Source organism: Ranitomeya imitator, chromosome 4, assembly GCF_032444005.1.
Source record: "Ranitomeya imitator isolate aRanImi1 chromosome 4, aRanImi1.pri, whole genome shotgun sequence".
NCBI lineage: Eukaryota > Metazoa > Chordata > Amphibia > Anura > Dendrobatidae > Ranitomeya > Ranitomeya imitator.
The window spans coordinates 184,053,866-184,071,690 of NC_091285.1; the positions used below are offsets into that span (position 1 = coordinate 184,053,866).

Below are 17,825 nucleotides of genomic sequence, written 5' to 3' on the forward strand. Positions count from 1 at the left end.
CTAGAAGGAGGACGCAGGGAATCACTCCTGCGTCACAAGCTCGGATCACCGTAGACACTTCTAAATGTTATCCGCAGCTTTAATAGAAATGGATTACATACGTTAGCATTCGGAAGGAGAGAAATGCCACAGTCGTAACACGCCTGAGTAATTGTTATTCCCATTTGTTGATATTAACAAAGAGCAGCATATCCAAAAATAGATACTGACTGTGTACACCATGGGCTACATTGTGGGATTGCACTCCTTGGGGGGACTAGAAATAAACTTAATTGGCTGCTCCACTAATTTTATATTGATGACCGATCATTGGAATTGGTCATCAGTATTAGATTAATGGGGATCTAACATCAGGCATCCTTCAAAAATCAGCTGTTCTCAGCGTTGGCAGTGGCCGGATGATTGGTCCGAGTGTTGGATCCCCATCTTTTGATATTGATGACGTATTCTGAGGATATCTCATCAATGTTAATGTAGTGAAACAGCCTTTTCAAAGAGGACTCGTAACTTGCCGTAAATATTTTTTTCAACCTGGTATAAATGCTGCTGTTCTTCTAAATCTAACATTGTTTTCTTAAGTTTTCTTAAGTTCGAGCACTTCTCCATTCTTTCTATCTCCAGCTTTTCCTTGTGTGTAAAGCTAGTCTTGTTAGCCAAGTGGGCATAATCCTTAACTCTTCTCAATGAGAGTTTTAATGAGGGCCATGCCCATTTGACTAAAAGTCTAGATTTATGTACAGAGAAAAGGAGGGCATATCCCAGGAAGAAAGAGATGCACAGGAGCAAAACAAAAGCAACACCAGATAAAGGAGAATGGCAACATTTACACCTGGTAACAAATACATATTTATTGCAAATGACAGCTAGTCTTTAAAGTCTAGTGAGAGGGGTCTTCTGATATTAAATTCTCAGAGTGATCTTTCAGAATTTAAAAGGGTGAACCTAAAGTGACGTCACTTGTGGAGGCAGTGCTGGTCTCTGCATGCTGGGTATTCTGACAATGCATACTGACAGTGCGCTCGGTTGCCAGCTCCTTAAAGCTAATCTGAGCCAGCGAGAGAGTGCGCTGTCATTGTGCATATTGCGAAGTGCACATCACGCAGGGACTAGCCCTGATCCTTAAACGAAGATCACTAATGACGCTTCATTTCATGATGTTTAATTATCCCAGCATGCACTGGAGTTCTCAAATGAAGTGACATTAAAAAGAAAGTAGGAAAAAAAATGAAAAGCATTTAGATAGTGTAGTTGGGAAAGGATAGGGAGTTTTTAAATAAGGTACAGTTGTGCTGAAAAGTAAATTTACAGGAACTAGAGGCTTTTTGCCAAGAAGAGTGGGCAGCTTTACCATCTGAGAAAATAAAGAACCTCATCCACAAAAACCACAAAAGACTTCAAGCTGTCATTGATGTTAGAGGGGGCAATACATGGTATTAAGAAATGGGGTGTGTGAACTTTTGATCAGGGTCATTGGCTATTTTGTGTTGTCATTATGATTTAAAAAGAGAAAACACAGTAGTTTGACAATAAATGGCTTTACCCAACTACTAACCATGAGTGGAGAAAAAGTTTTGGAGTTATCATTCATATTCTCTGAAAAAAGGTCAAGAAAGCAAAAATTCTGCCGGGGTATGTAAACTTTTGAGCACAACTGTATATTAGAAAATTGTTTAGATTATGGCAAAAAATATATAATGATTTAGGGTGAAAATTAATTTATATTTCCAATCACCCCTTAAGGCGTTGCAGAATTTTTCTCCACTGCAAACTAAATCTTCTCCCCATATGTAGGACACTTTTCTAAGTTTTTGGAATGTTGTATAACATTTCTAGTAAATGAAATAACTTGTTTTAAGAATTAAATGATGGTCTGAGGTAGTTACCAGTAATCATTACATATTAGAAGATAATTTTCACTGGATTTTAGTCCCATAAGGCAGCAGATTGCCTGTTGAAGCCAAGGTATTGTGTCTCATTCACCTACAAACTTGTATTGTATACTTCGGTTGCGACATTATGGGACACATTAATCCTACTGCGTGGCCCCAAAGGCAAATCATCTACTATATAATTGTCTAAGGGTCACTTCTGTCTTTCTGTCTGTCCTTCTGTCTGTCACGGATACTCATTGGTCGTGGCCTCTGTCTGTCATGGAATCCAAGTCGCTGATTGGTCTCGCCAGCTGCCTGTCATGGCTGCCGCGACCAATCAGCAACGGCCATAGTTCGATTAGTCCCTCCCCTGCAGTCAGCGCCCAGCGTTCGCTCCATACTCCCCTCAGTCACCGCTCACACAGGGTTAATGCCAGCGGTAACGGACCGCGTTATGCCGTGGGTAACTCACTCCGTTACCGCCGCTATTAACCCTGTGTGTCCAAGTTTTTACTATTGATGCTGCATATGCAGCGTCAATAGTAAAAACATCTAATGTTAAAAATAATAATTAAAAAAAATCATTATATACTCACCTTTCGTGACGCTCCGGTGACCGCTCCATGCAAGCGGCAGGTTCCGGTGCCGTGTATGGGAGAAGGACCTGCCATGACGTCACGGTCATGTGACCGAACTACAAGGGGCCCTCGGAAGGTGAGTATATGTTTATTTTTTATTTTTTAACCTGTAACATACGTGGCTGGGCAATATACTACGTAGCTGGGCAATATACTACGTAGCTGGGCAATATACTACGTGACTCTGTGCTGTATACTACGTCACTGGGCAATATACTACGTAACTGGGCAATATACTACGTGACTGGGCAATATACTACGTCACTGGGCAATATACTACGTGCCTGGACAGTATACTACGTGACTGGGCAATATACTACGTCACTGGGCAATATACTACGTGGTTGGGCAATATACTAGGTGGCTGGGCTGGACAATATACTACGTGGCTGCGCTGGGCATTATACTACGTGGCTGGGCAATATACTACGTGGCTGGGCAATATACTATGTGGGCTGTGCGATATACTACGTGGCTGGGCAATATACTAGGTGGCTGGGCAATATACTATGTGGCTGGGCAATATACTAGGTGGCTGGGAAATATACTACGTGGCTGGGCAATATACTACGTGGCTGGGCAATATACTACGTGGTTGGGCAATATACTACATGACTGGGCAATATACTATGTGACTGGGCAATATACTACGTCACTGGGCAATATACTACGTCACTGGGCAATATACTACATGGTTGGGCAATATACTAGGTGGCTGGGCTGGGCAATATACTACGTGGCTGGGCTGGGCATTATACTACGTGGCTGGGCAATATACTACGTGGCTGGGCAATATACTATGTGGGCTGTGCAATATACTACGTGGCTGGGCAATATACTAGGTGGCTGGGCAATATACTACGTGGCTGGGCAATATACTACGTGGCTGGGCAATATACTATGTGGGCTGTGCAATATACTACGTGACTGCGCAATATACTACATGGCTGGGCAATATACTACGTGGCTGGGCAATATACTACGTGGCTGGGCAATATACTAGGTGGCTGGGTAATATACTACGTGGCTGGGTAATATACTACGTGGCTGGGCAATATTCTACGTGGCTAGGCAATATACTACGTGGAGATGCATATTCTAGAATACCCAATGCGTTACAATCGGGCCACCATCTAGTGGTTGAAGAAACATTGATAATTGATGGTTTTCAGGTTTCATAAATGAGCAGCATTAAACCTAAAGCTGGCAGCTAGTTTTACGCCTCCTTAGATTGAAAGGCTAATATGGTGCACATAGATGGACCCTTACTTTTAAAAGTTTACGTACTATATATTTTTGTTTTGCAGTGTTTTTCGCTAGCTTATTTTAAAATGGTGCCCGCCATCTGTGCAATTATCTTAGGTTATTATGTACTAAAATAGCTTTGTTAAAAAACAAATCTTGGCTGCATTTTCCAGCAAATTACAATAATAAAAAGCAAATACATAATGGTTTTATTACAAAGAAATATTTTTATTTTTTTCGAGGGGGCGGGGAGAAAGGGTGTTGGGGGAATTTGAGAGTTTAGAAGTTTCAAGACCTAGATGTCCATCCAGCTGCTTGTAAGCATGATCTCTTGTGCCATGGTACACACTCTTTGAAAGGGTTCTATATTAATGTTAGTATATGTTACGCATTATCAGCACACCAAATGTTAACAATTTATAATGTACATGGTTCAAAGTTCATTTGTCCTTGTGAGTCGCTGGGACAAGCCTGCTTCCACAGTAGTCAATAGCACCGGGCTCATCAATGACGCAGATGACAGGGCTGCACTGGCATGACCGCTGCCTGATCGCTAGGTCATTTTGTAGTCACCTTCAGCTTCAGCATTTTCACATATTGCAAGTTAATTAGCGGTATTACGTGTTGTACCAATATGCAACTGACCCCCTGCTGCCAAGATTGTAGTTAGCAGAAATAATAATTATTTAACCATTCAAATGCTGCAGTGAAATACAGATTGCAACACATAACTACTTTTCCATAGAGAGATGGCTTTCTCTGCAAGGCCATGGGCACTTCCAAAATGCGGTTTTGGGGTGCTGATAGGTTGCTATTGCAAAAAAAAAACAAGGTCTTCCGCGTAAGAGAGCATTTTAGGACATAAAAGGGATTTTTTAGCATGCAAACTATTTATAAGTGCATGCAGCTCTTTCAAAGATAAGTTCTTGGCCAGTAAAGGTATTCCTCTATTCCTGATAAATCAGCATTTGAATTGATATGCAAATGAGGTTGAAGAAATATTTGCAGATCTGAAGATTCTGTCACTCCAGCTCTATTTCCTGCCCAGCACCGCCCCCTCCTGCCAGAAGTCACACAGTATAGAAGCTATCAGTCAAGTAGGAAGAGGTGGCATAGAGTGGGGAATAGAGCTGGAGTGACCGAGGCTTGAGATCTACAGCCTCATGTGCACATCAATTGAAATGTTGATTACTCTGCAATGGAGGAACAGACTGGTGATGTAAAGGTGTTGCTCTTGCACAAAATAACCTAAAGTAATGATTGTGTATTTGCAGTGTTCTACCAACATGGCAAAACCATAGGGCTAAGTCCCTCCTACATTTGAGCCCCCGTTAGCTTGCTCCACTATTTTTTTTGGTCAACTCAAAAAAACAATTAGACCCTGTTATATTCCACGGGTTCTGTCCTTGAGGTTTGTCATCTAATGTGTCTGTTTCTTTCATGAGTTCAAGTTTCCTGGTCCTATAACAGAGCAGAAAAATGCAACTTTAAGCTCCATCGAGAAACTATTTTACTTCTCATACCGCTATAATAAGTATCAGGATAACATAGCTATAGATTCGGGGATAAGGAAATAAGCGGCATATCCGTCCACAATGTGTAAAAGTAAGTTCATGTTTTATTAAAGATTCATTAAAAACATGGAATCCAAAAAGTATATAAAAATCTGGAGTCCAAGCGCCCTTAGTCATAGGTCACACAGATTTCAACTTCTAACATTAGTCAAAATGACGTGGTGGTGAGCTAAAAAAATCCTCCCCTCTTTTCAAGATAATGTAGCTATGTACACTTTAAAACATATATATATATATATATATATATATATATATATATATACAGTGGGGCAAAAAAGTATTTAGTCAGTCAGCAATAGTGCAAGTTCCACCACTTAAAAAGATGAGAGGCGTCTGTAATTTACATCATAGGTAGACCTCAACTATGGGAGACAAACTGAGAAAAAAAATCCAGAAAATCACATTGTCTGTTTTTTTAACATTTTATTTGCATATTATGGTGGAAAATAAGTATTTGGTCAGAAACAAACAATCAAGATTTCTGGCTCTCACAGACCTGTAACTTCTTCTTTAAGAGTCTCCTCTTTCCTCCACTCATTACCTGTAGTAATAGCACCTGTTTAAACTTGTTATCAGTATAAAAAGACACCTGTGCACACCCTCAAACAGTCTGACTCCAAACTCCACTATGGTGAAGACCAAAGAGCTGTCAAAGGACACCAGAAACAAAATTGTAGCCCTGCACCAGGCTGGGAAGGCTGAATCTGCAATAGCCAACCAGCTTGGAGTGAAGAAATCAACAGTGGGAGCAATAATTAGAAAATGGAAGACATACAAGACCACTGATAATCTCCCTTGATCTGGGGCTCCACGCAAAATCCCACCCCGTGGGGTCAGAATGATCACAAGAACGGTGAGCAAAAATCCTAGAACCACGCAGGGGGACCTAGTGAATGAACTGCAGAGAGCTGGGACCAATGTAACAAGGCCTACCATAAGTAACACACTACGCCACCATGGACTCAGATCCTGCAGTGCCAGACGTGTCCCACTTCTTAAGCCAGTACATGTCCGGGCCCGTCTGAAGTTTGCTAGAGAGCATTTGGATGATCCAGAGGAGTTTTGGGAGAATGTCCTATGGTCTGATGAAACCAAACTGGAACTGTTTGGTAGAAACACAACTTGTCGTGTTTGGAGGAAAAAGAATACTGAGTTGCATCCATCAAACACCATACCTACTGTAAAGCATGGTGGTGGAAACATCATGCTTTGGGGCTGTTTCTCTGCAAAGGGGCCAGGACGACTGATCCGGGTACATGAAAGAATGAATGGGGCCATGTATCGTGAGATTTTGAGTGCAAACCTCCTTCCATCAGCAAGGGCATTGAAGATGAAACGTGGCTGGGTCTTTCAACATGACAATGATCCACAGCACAACGCCAGGGCAACGAAGGAGTGGCTTCGTAAGAAGCATTTCAAGGTCCTGGAGTGGCCTAGCCAGTCTCCAGATCTCAACCCTATAGAAAACCTTTGGAGGGAGTTGAAAGTCCATGTTGCCAAGCGAAAAGCCAAAAACATCACTGCTCTAGAGGAGATCTGCATGGAGGAATGGGCCAACATACCAACAACAGTGTGTGGCAACCTTGTGAAGACTTACAGAAAACGTTTGACCTCTGTCATTGCCAACAAAGGATATATTACAAAGTATTGAGATGAAATTTTGTTTCTGACCAAATACTTATTTTCCACCATAATATGCAAATAAAATGTTAAAAAAACAGACAATGTGATTTTCTGGATTTTTTTTTCTCAGTTTGTCTCCCATAGTTGAGGTCTACCTATGATGTAAATTACAGACGCCTCTCATCTTTTTAAGTGGTGGAACTTGCACTATTGCTGACTGACTAAATACTTTTTTGCCCCACTGTAAATACTTTTCGCATATAGATTTGTATGGAAAAGTGGTTGCCCCCTTCCTGATTTCCTATTATTTTGTATGTTTGTCACATGTAAATATTTCTGATCATCAAACAATTTTAAATATTAGACAATATAACACAAGTAATCACAAAATGCAGTTTTTAAATGAAAGTCTTTATTATTATTATAGGGAACCTGTCACCCCCAAAACCGAAGGTGAGCTAAGCCCACCAGCATAAGGGGCTTATCTACAGCATTCTGTAAGGCTGTAGATAAGCCCCCAATGTATCCTGAAAGATGAGAAAAAGAGGTTATATTATACTCACCCAGGAGCAGTCCCGTCTGGTTCTGGTCCGATGGGCGTCACGGTCCTGTCTGGGGCCTCCCATCTTCTTACAATGACGTCCTCTTCTTTTATTCATGCTGCGGCTCCGGTGCAGACGTACTTTGTCTGCCCTGTTGAGGGCAGGGCAAAATACTGCAGTGCACAGGCGCCGAGCTTCTCTGACTTTTCCCAGCACCTGCGCACTGCAGTACTTTGCTCTGCCCTCAACAGGGCAGACAAAGTACGCCTGCACCGGAGCCGCAGCGTGGATACAAGAAGAGGAAGTAATCGTAAGAAGATGGGAGGCCTCGGACCGGACCACGACGCCCATTGGACCCGAACCGGAACGGAACCACCCCTGGGTGAGTATAATCTAACCTCTTTTTCTTATCTTTCAGGATGCATCGAGGGCTTATCTACAGCATTACAGAATGCTGTAGATACGCCCCTGATGCTAGTGGGCTTAGCTCACCTTCGATTTTGGGGGTGACAGGTTCCCTTTAAGGGGAAAATAAATCCAAACCTGAAAGGCCCTGAGTGAAAAAGTGATTGCCCCCTAAACCTAAACAACTGGTTGGGCCACCCTTAGCAGTATCAACTGCAATCAAGCGTTTGCGATATGTGGCTGAGTCTTTTACAACGCTCTGAAGGAATTTTGGCCCACTCATCTTTCCATAATTGTTGTAATTCAGCCACATTAGAGGGTTTCCGAGCATTAACCATGTTTTTAAAGTCATGCCACAGCATCTCAATTGGATTAAGGTCAGGACTCTGATTAGGCCAATCCAAAGTATTAAATTTGTTTATCTTAATCCATTCAGAGGTGGACTTGCTGGTATTTTGGATCATTGTTCTGGTACATAACCCAAGTGCGCTTCAGCTTGAGGTCACAAACAGATGGCCGGACATTCTCCTTCAGGATTTTTTGGCAGAATTCATGGTTCCACTTACCACAGCAAGTCTTCCAGGTCCTCAAGCAGCAAAACAACTCCAGACCATCACACTACCACCATCATATTTTACTGTTGGTATGATGTTCTTTTTCTGATGTGCTATATTACTTCTACGCCAGATGTAATGGGACATACATCTTCCAAAATGTGCAACTTTTGTCTCATCAGTCCACAGAGTATTCTCCCAAAAGTTTTGGGGATCATCAAGTTGTTTTCTGATAAAACTGAGACAAGCCTTTATATTCTTATTGCTGAGCAGTGGTTTTCATCTTGGAACTCCGCCATGCAGGCCATTTTTACCTAGTCTTTACCTTTAACTGACTTTAACTGAGGCAAATGAGGCCTGCAGTTCTTTGGATGTTATTGTGGGGCCGTTGGTGACATCTTCAATGAGACATCGCTGGGCTCTTGGGGTAATTTTGGCCTAACGGCCATTCCTGGGAAGGTTCACCACTGTTCCGTGTTTGTGCCATTTGTGGATAATGGATCTCACTGTGGTTCGCTGGAGTCCCAAAGCTTTAAAAATGGCTTTATAATCTTTTCCAGAATAATAGATCTCAATTAATTTGTTTCTCATTTGGTCCCCACTTTCTTTGGATCGCAGCATGATTTTTTGGTTTTGAGAATCTTTTTGCCTTCACTTTGTCAGGCAGGTCCTATTCAAGTAATTTCTTGATTGAGAACAGGTGTGGCAGTAATTGGGCCTTCGTGTAGCTAGGGAATTTGAACTCTTTTTCCCAAAGATGTGATAAACCACAGTTAATTTATCTTTTAAGGGAGGGGCAATCACTTATTCACACACGGCCCTGTAGGTTTTGATTTCTTTTTCCCTTAAAAATAAAGACCTTCAGTTCAAAACTGCATTTTGTGTTTGCTTGTGTTATCTTTCTCTAATATTTAAATTTGTTTGGTGATCTGAAACATTTAAGTGTGACAAACATGCAAAAAAATAGGAAATCAGGACGGGGCAAACTCTTTCTCACAACTGTATATACATATGTGTACATATGTATATACATATATGTATAAATATATGTATATATATTTTAATCTTTTTTGCCAATGTGTGGAGAACTTTAAGACAAAGCTATGTTGTTTCATTGGAGGATCAAATGGAGAACAAGGGGATGGTAGATACTAATACAGTAATCTGGCTAAGTAGCTTCAGTTTTCTATATATAGAATACAATTCATTTAGTCAACTGCACCTTCTGGCCACAGCAGTGAAATAGTTTGTGTACATGTCGAGTGCTTGGCTAATGCCTCAAGGCATATAAAATTATTTCTTGTTTTTTGTGAACCCTCTCATTTGTTTGTGTTGAGATAGATATCCTAATTATATTTTAATAAAAAAATAAATAAATGCTATTGTGTCTAGTAATTTAAAAAATGAGTCGACATCAGCAACATAGGGAATTCTGCACAGACTTCTGCTATGACCTGGGCAGTGTTAGACGCCTCCACAGTAAGGAGATTATACTGGAAGTGATTGGCCATGGAATAAATCTCTAAGTATAATTCAGTTAGGAATGTGTTTCTGTGAATAGATAATTAAGTTTCTGAGTATGTCTATTAACAAATCGTTCTTATCACTGCGTTGCAAAGAAGGAAGAAACTTATTTACTCTTAATTATTTTTTAATATTTTAATTATAGCATGTGGATGTGAAAGTGGTTTAGGTGAAATGCGCAACAACATTACTTTAATCCATCAATCCATTTTGATAATGAACACAGAAAATGTAATATAATTTTAATAATATTCAAAAATTATATGAGCGATGGGTAAATCGATTTGATGATTATTGAATTTGTGTAAAATTTTTAGTTATTTGCTAATCTTGGCCAATTCAAGCAATTTGCTATATGCAAATTGCCTAAAATAATCACAACTTTTTTAAACATTACAGAAGATTGCATCAGCAAGAGTAAGATCACATGACCTCGGTTGGAGTTCTACACAATGACATGCAGCTAACGCATGTTATAGCACAGCCAATCAGGAGAGGTTATCATAGCCTGTATAAAAGCAAAAGCAAGAAATGCATCAGCCATTCTGTCTTGAATCTAGATAGTGAGAGGTTGACAAAGCTTACAAGTTAAGGTACCGTTACACTTAACGATTTACCAACGATCACGACCAGCGATACAATCTAGCCGTGATCATTGGTTAGTCATTGTGTGGTCGCTGGAGAGCTGTCACACAGACAGCTCTCCAGCGACCAACGATGCCGAAGTCCCCGGGTAACCAGGGTAAACATCGGGTAACTAAGCGCAGGGCCGCGCTTAGTAACCCGATGTTTACCCTGGTTACCATTGTAAAAGTGAAAAAAAAAAACACTACATACTTACATTCCTGTCGCATCCCTCAGCGTCAGCTTCCCTGCACTGTGTAAGCGCTGGCCGGAAAGCAGAGCGGTGACGTCACCGCTGTGCTCTGCTTTACGGCCGGCCGGCGCTGACACTGGGGGACGCAGGGAAGCTGACACTGAGGGACGCGACAGGAATGTAAGTATGTAGTGTTTTTTTTTTTTACTTTTATAATGAAGACATCGCTGAATCGGCGTCGCACACGCTGATTCAACGATGTCAGCGGGTGATCCAGCGATGAAATAAAGTCCTGATCATTCCCCAGCGACCAACGATCTCCCAGCAGGGGCCTGATCGTTGGTCGCTGTCATGCATAACGATTTCGTTAACGATATCGTTGCTATGTCACAAAAAGCAACGATATCGTTGACGATATCGTTATGTGTGACGGTACCTTTAGCCTTAGGATAGCTAAAGAAAGTAATAAAACAATTTACATACATTTGATAAAAACTCTAGGGAAACAGAGCACGCCAGACCATTGCATAAAACGTTTATGAAAATCTATATTAGACAAAGGTAATATGCTCACCTGAGTGATTTGTGTAAGCACAACTCCTGTAAAAGCTCAATAATAGTTGCTGCTGTCCCATGCCTGGGGGATGAACTCCATCAGGATGCTTGAAGGAAATGACAATTAATCCTTGATCCAATAATATAAAGAAGCGTTGTTTATACCGCAATATGTTCCATGCTAGCCACTACCATACAGTTGGTTTTTACTCTTGAGAAAGATGCCAGTCCGGCGTGGAAATGCGTTGTGGAATAAAAACCGCTTCTTTATATTATTGGATCAAGTATCTCCATTTCGTTTAGCATAATGCAAACTGTGAATTGTCCACTCCTGTAATGTACAAATAATGTGTGACGAAACAGAAGCAAAGAAGCTTAGTATGTGAGGAAACAAGAGTAGTGTCATACATGTTTTTCACGGTAATTGGATGCTTAGGTGTGCTTTCATTTACAAATACAGTGATTAATTAGTCTAAAATTTTCTGGACATTTCAGTAAATCTGGGGAATTTGAATTGCAAAAGATTCACTCATTTCTAATATATATTTATGAAATGGATGAACCCAAGCACACTTCCATGTATTTATTTGTATCTGTCTGTGGTAACTTGACATTTGTTTTTTACTCCGCAGGTAGCAATGGGAGTCCTACAAGTTGGCTTTGTTTCTGTCTACCTTTCTGATGCACTTCTCAGTGGATTTGCAACTGGTGCCTCTTTTACAATACTTACATCTCAAGTGAAATATCTTTTAGGACTAAGTATACCACGTGCCAATGGAATTGGGTCTTCTATTAACACATGGATTTATATCTTTCAAAATATTTACAAGACCAACATTTGTGACCTTGTTACTAGCATTGTGTGCCTCGCAGTTTTGGTTCCAGCCAAAGAACTCAATGAGTGCTTTAAATCTAAACTTAAAGCTCCCATTCCTATTGAACTTTTTGTAGTAGTTGGTGCTACTCTTTCTTCTCACTTTGGCCATTTCAAGGAAAAATATGAGTCCAGTATAGCAGGTGAAATTCCTACAGGATTTCTAATGCCAAAGCCACCAGAATGGGGCCTAATTTCCAATATAGCACTAGGAGCATTGTCCATTGCAATTATAGGATTCGCAATCACTGTCTCCCTTTCTGAGATGTTTGCCAAGAAACATGGGTACGAGGTGAAGGCCAATCAGGAAATGTATGCCATTGGATTCTGCAACATCATCCCTTCATTTTTTCATTGCTTTACTACAAGTGCTGCACTTGCGAAAACGCTTGTTAAAGAGTCGACCGGTTGCAGAACTCAAGTCTCAGGATTCATGACTTCACTGGTCATTCTGTTGGTCCTACTGGTAATTGCTCCTCTTTTTTACTCTCTCCAAAAATGTGTTCTTGGAGTTATCACCATAGTGAACTTGAGAGGTGCACTCAGAAAATTTTTAGATCTTCCCAAGATGTGGAAAGTCAATAAAGTTGACACATCTATTTGGATGGTCACAATGATTTCATCAGCATTAATTAGTACAGAACTGGGACTATTGATTGGCATTGTGTTTTCCATGCTGTGCGTCATTGTAAGATCCCAGAATCCAGGGATAACATTGTTAGGTAGAGTGGAGGCCTCAGAAGTATATGAATCTATGACTATATATAAGGACTTGAACCCCACAAAAGGAATTAAGGTATTTCGGTTTGAAGCCTCGCTATACTATGTGAATAAGCAATGCTTCAAATCAGCCTTATATAAGCATGTTGGTGTGGATCCAGTAGTGGTAACATCAGCAAAAAAGAAAGCAGCAAAGAAGCAAGAGAAGTTGCAGAAGAAAGAGGGCATCACTGAAATAGGTCTCACCCCGGTGGAAACTGTACAGAGGCTCTACCAGGAGCAATTGTCTGTTCATTCAGTAATCATTGATTGTAGTACCATCCAGTTCATTGATACGGCAGGGTTAAATTCCTTAAAGGAAGTCTTGAAAGAGTATGATGACATTGGCATTCGTGTCCTGCTGGCTCAGTGCAACAGTTCTGTGAGGAATTCCCTTAGGAATGGGGACTATTTTAAAAGGGACGAAGGAACTATGTCATTTCACAGTATCCACCAAGCTGTGCAATTTGCACTGTACGAGCAGGAGCAACTAGATTCTTTCAATAATGGGTCAGCAGTGTAAAAGATAGCGGTGAAAGTTACATCATGTTACTATGCCATAGGTACAGTAGTTTATTCTAAAATACATGTGCACTACAGAAACGTGCAATGTGGAATTGCACACAATCTACATCCATTAATTTTTTCATTCATTCATTTATTCATCCTTTATAAAGAGTTTTAGAGATTGCAGTACATTCCCATCCAAATTGTCTGTTGAGCTAATTGCTAGAAAGATCACTGGAATATCTATGGCCACTTACAGGAGGTACAGTTACGATATGCTGGGGAAATAGGGACATTCTACACTGTTTGATATTTTGTGGATATGTTTAGCTGATCACTCAGGGTAAGAAACTCTCAGATTATGTTTCCTATGTAAAATATACTATTTTATTTATAAGTGAAATGGATTGCATAGCTTTCTCTTAATTTTTTTTATATGGAGGGAGTATTTTTCTACAGACAAAAATCAGAAATTTCATTTTGAATAATATTTTTGGGACAAAAGGCTTAAATAAGTAGATGACAAGTCACTTGGTTCTACTAATGTCTACAAATATAGATGGCAAAGATTGAAGATTGTCTACTTCCGAAGGAAATAGCAATGCAAGTGGCTAGATGGAGAATTATGCACTAGATGGAGCCATTGATTCATTTTACAGTGCTCATAGATTCTCATAGCAGTGGTCTCCAGACCAGACGGTGTGATTGTTAATGTGGGACTTCAATGCTAAACAGTAATTTTTTGACATGGCAGACATGTAGCCTTGCCCGTAGGGTGAAAAACACTCTATGTTTATGTGTTCGCTATAGTAAAATAGTTATATAGCTGTTTGTCCTTACATGAAATCTATATGACAGTTGTCAGTTGTATTTAACACTTGTTAAACTTTGGCCTTATTTATCAACTCTCAGATACAAAGTGCTCTTATGATTCTCTGCTCAATTCATTTTCTCATTGCAAATGATAATTGCAATTAGTTGCTATGGGAGGCAACTGTGAGATAAAATTCTATCACGCTTTCCAATACTGTGACGGGTAGCTGTACAAACCAAATCAGTTATTATAGAATATTAAACAATTCAAATGAAGAATGAGGGCCCTGCTCACAAGAGCTTGCAATCTATGAGGAAATAGGGGAGACACGCGTCTTATGCTTCTTTTCCTGTTTCACTGTGAATGGAAAAAATTATGACATTTTCTAAGAGGTAAGGTTTCTCCTTGTGGAGAGTGACATACCAGCTCTGGCTTGACAAGGTAAGGAGGCTTATTCGCCGTGCAATGCTCCTTTGGGAAATGTAATATGCAAATTGCCTCTTCAGAGAAAAAGAGGACTTGAACTCTATAGCACCACCTATTGGAATTAGTGATCCTACAAGTCACAATCAACCCTTTATCGAGTCTTGCAATATGACTTAGGATAAAAGCCAAATCAGTATCTCAATTCGCAGACACGGTGTTTCGGGCTGTTGCCCCTCGTCAGTGCGAAAGGTGAGAGGCTCTGGACTGAGGTCTAAGAGGCAAGGTTTCTCTTTGAGGACAGTGACATACCAGCTCTGGCTTGTCAAGGTAAGGAGGCTTATTCACCGTGCAACAGCCCGAACCTCTGTGTCTGCGAATTGAGATACTGATTTGGCTCTTATTTTAAGTCATATTGCAAGACTCGTTAAAAGGTTAATTGTGACGCGTAGGATCGCTACTTCCAATAGGTGGTGCTATAGAGTTCAAGTCCTCTTTTTCTCTGAAGAGGCAATTTGCATATTACATTTCCCAGAGGAGCATTGCACGGCGAATAATCCTCCTTACCTTAACAAGCCAGAGCTGGTATGTCACTCTCCACAAGGAGAAACCTTACCTCTTAGACCTCAGTCCAGAATCTCTCACCTAGACAAAGTTCTCATGCTTCGCACTGACGAGGGTCAATAGCCCGAAACACCGTGTCTGCGAATTGAGATACTGATTTGGCTTTTATCCTAAGTCATATTGCACGACTCGTTAAAGGGTTGATTGTGACTTGTAGGATCGCTACTTCCAATAGGTGGCGCTATAGAGTTCAAGTCCTCTTTTTCTCTGAAGAGGCAATTTGCATATCACATTTTCTAATAATGAATATCCCCACATCTTGTATATTAAAGCGGGGCAGTGGTGGGAATTTTAAAATTTTGGCTCAGTCTTACAATTTACAACATGCTGATAATGCGGTAGTGTTTGTCTAGAATGCAGTGAACCTTAGCAAGACTGAACCTACACTCTATATACCCCATCAGCATGACATTATTGGCTAAAGATATAATGACATTCAGAAAGGATTAGTCCATCACATATTAAAGATCATGTTAAAGTTACCTTCCACCCTTACACTTGAAAATAGTTGTGCATTTGTCATGTACAGACACCCTGCAAGTTGCCCTCCATTTTCCACTGACTGCCTCATCCACTCAAGCTGGTTACATTACTCCTGTGTCCAAGATGGTCACTAGTGTGACTTGGAAAGTGCAACGGTAAGTCTGAACCACGCTTCCACAGTACAGGAATGGCAGTGTTTTTATGGCTTAGACTTTGCAATTTGTTCCCAATGCCACTGGCTGGCCATCTTGAATGCGGAAGGACTTGAATGCCGGTCTTTGTGAAAGAGGCAGCGGAAAGCAAATGTAAGGCACAAGGTGGAGTGACTATGCAGTGTCAGGGTGGAGGACTGCTTTAAAAAGGAACTGTACTTTCAACAAACTTTCCATAAATCATTAATAAAGGAGAATATAAGTAACTTTTTAATACATCTTTTCAGATAAATCTTTCTTTCCCATTTATGAGACACTTATTCTCCTCCCCAATGTCTCCCCAATTTGTCATCCACTCTGAAAAATCAACTCAGCTCAATCTTGCCAAGGCAGGACTGCCAGATCAGAGATCTGTCATGTTACACTCAATGGGATGCTTTATAGAGAAGAGGGTGGAGGAGGAATGAGATGAAGGAATGAGGAGCAGAGTGAGAAAACAAGCAGTGGGAGACACAGAAAGATGGTGCTGAGTTTTCTAGCAAATCTTTTATCTCACTCCAGAGGGCTTTATGGCACAAAACAGAGTAGGTAGTCTTCACCCCCTAGCTCAGAGACAATTGCAAATTATGAGAACTTGTGGAGGAGAAAACTGGTGAAAGTCATATAATGGCCAAAAATAGTGTCATTGCTCAAGTCCAAACAGAGGACAGCTTATTCTGAACAGTTATTTGAAAGTATGGTTGTCATTTTACTTAGTGATGCCTGTTTTTAGTAGTATTTTGTGTTATGAAAATAAAATCTGAACTTCTCATGCCTCCCCAACTTTCATTAAATATGTATGACTTATCAAAAATATTACAGTATGGTTTATATACAGTAAAAGCTTTATGGAAAAAAAAAAGTTAAGACAACACACACCTAGCATTGTAATCTAATAAATTATAGAAATAGAATATTTAATTTATATATAAATATGGCATATGAATGTATTAAATTAATTAGGATGCACTATTTTTTTAATTGACATATTTTAAAGGGGTTTCCTCAGGAAAAAAAACATCCATCACACATTCTCAAGATGAAATGTTAGCCAGATGTGGATTTAATCACTGTCAGCCCCACATGTAGTAGGAAGGTACAGAGTTAACCATTCCTCCGTGCCAGCATATCGATGAGGTTGTCAAACAAGTGTCAATGCTCCATAAAACTCTACAGGAAAGTGCTCTGCTGTTTCGGTAACTTTTATAGACCTTTAAGGAGACTCAGTGCACATGCTTGCCTGCTGCTCCATATGCTGTTTGTATTGACTCATGTAAACTTACTTTTTGCTGTTTAATGTAATGGATCATTCATTATAAGCTTGTTACATAATGTACAGAAAATCAGATACAGTTGTATTGCTATGACAAATTAGAAGGTCAGGTCACTTAGAAGGTCAGTATGTCATTCCAGACTGGATAAAAAATCAAGCACTTTATGAAATAAATGTTACATGAAATGATTGCGCTCAGCACTACAAATACTTTACAGAATACATATAGTAATTGCTATAGTAAGTGGTGTCTTGTACTTTCACTATTGCCTTTGGAAGGAATAAAAGTCATAATCTTTATAAGATACTTGTGTTTTTCCTTGTGTCTTTTTAATGTGTTTTATTTTTTTTTTTATATTGCAATGGTTAGCTACATTTTGGGATGCACAATAGCAGGTGATTTCGTTGTCTCAAAGGACCCTTAATTGTAAAAAGCATATCAGCACCCATGTCGGTATAGCTTCCTATCACTATTGCAGTCAACCATCAACCTGCCACCAGGAATAACGCTGTTAACCTGCAGATATGG

At 40.2% G+C, this 17,825-nt stretch overlaps 1 protein-coding gene across 5 annotated transcripts in view; it reads left to right on the forward strand.

Annotated features, from left to right (window-relative positions):
• The window catches only part of SLC26A2 (solute carrier family 26 member 2), a 93,572-nt gene extending 75,969 nt beyond the window's left edge, over positions 1-17,603 (forward strand). For all 5 annotated transcript variants that reach the window (XM_069764162.1, XM_069764164.1, XM_069764163.1 and 2 more), the window contains exon 3: positions 11,981-17,603. In XM_069764162.1, coding sequence (XP_069620263.1) covers positions 11,981-13,504 — 1,524 coding nt within the window. In that variant the 3' untranslated portion in view covers positions 13,505-17,603. The remainder of the gene's footprint in view (positions 1-11,980) is intronic.
• The last annotated feature ends 222 nt before the right edge of the window (positions 17,604-17,825 follow it).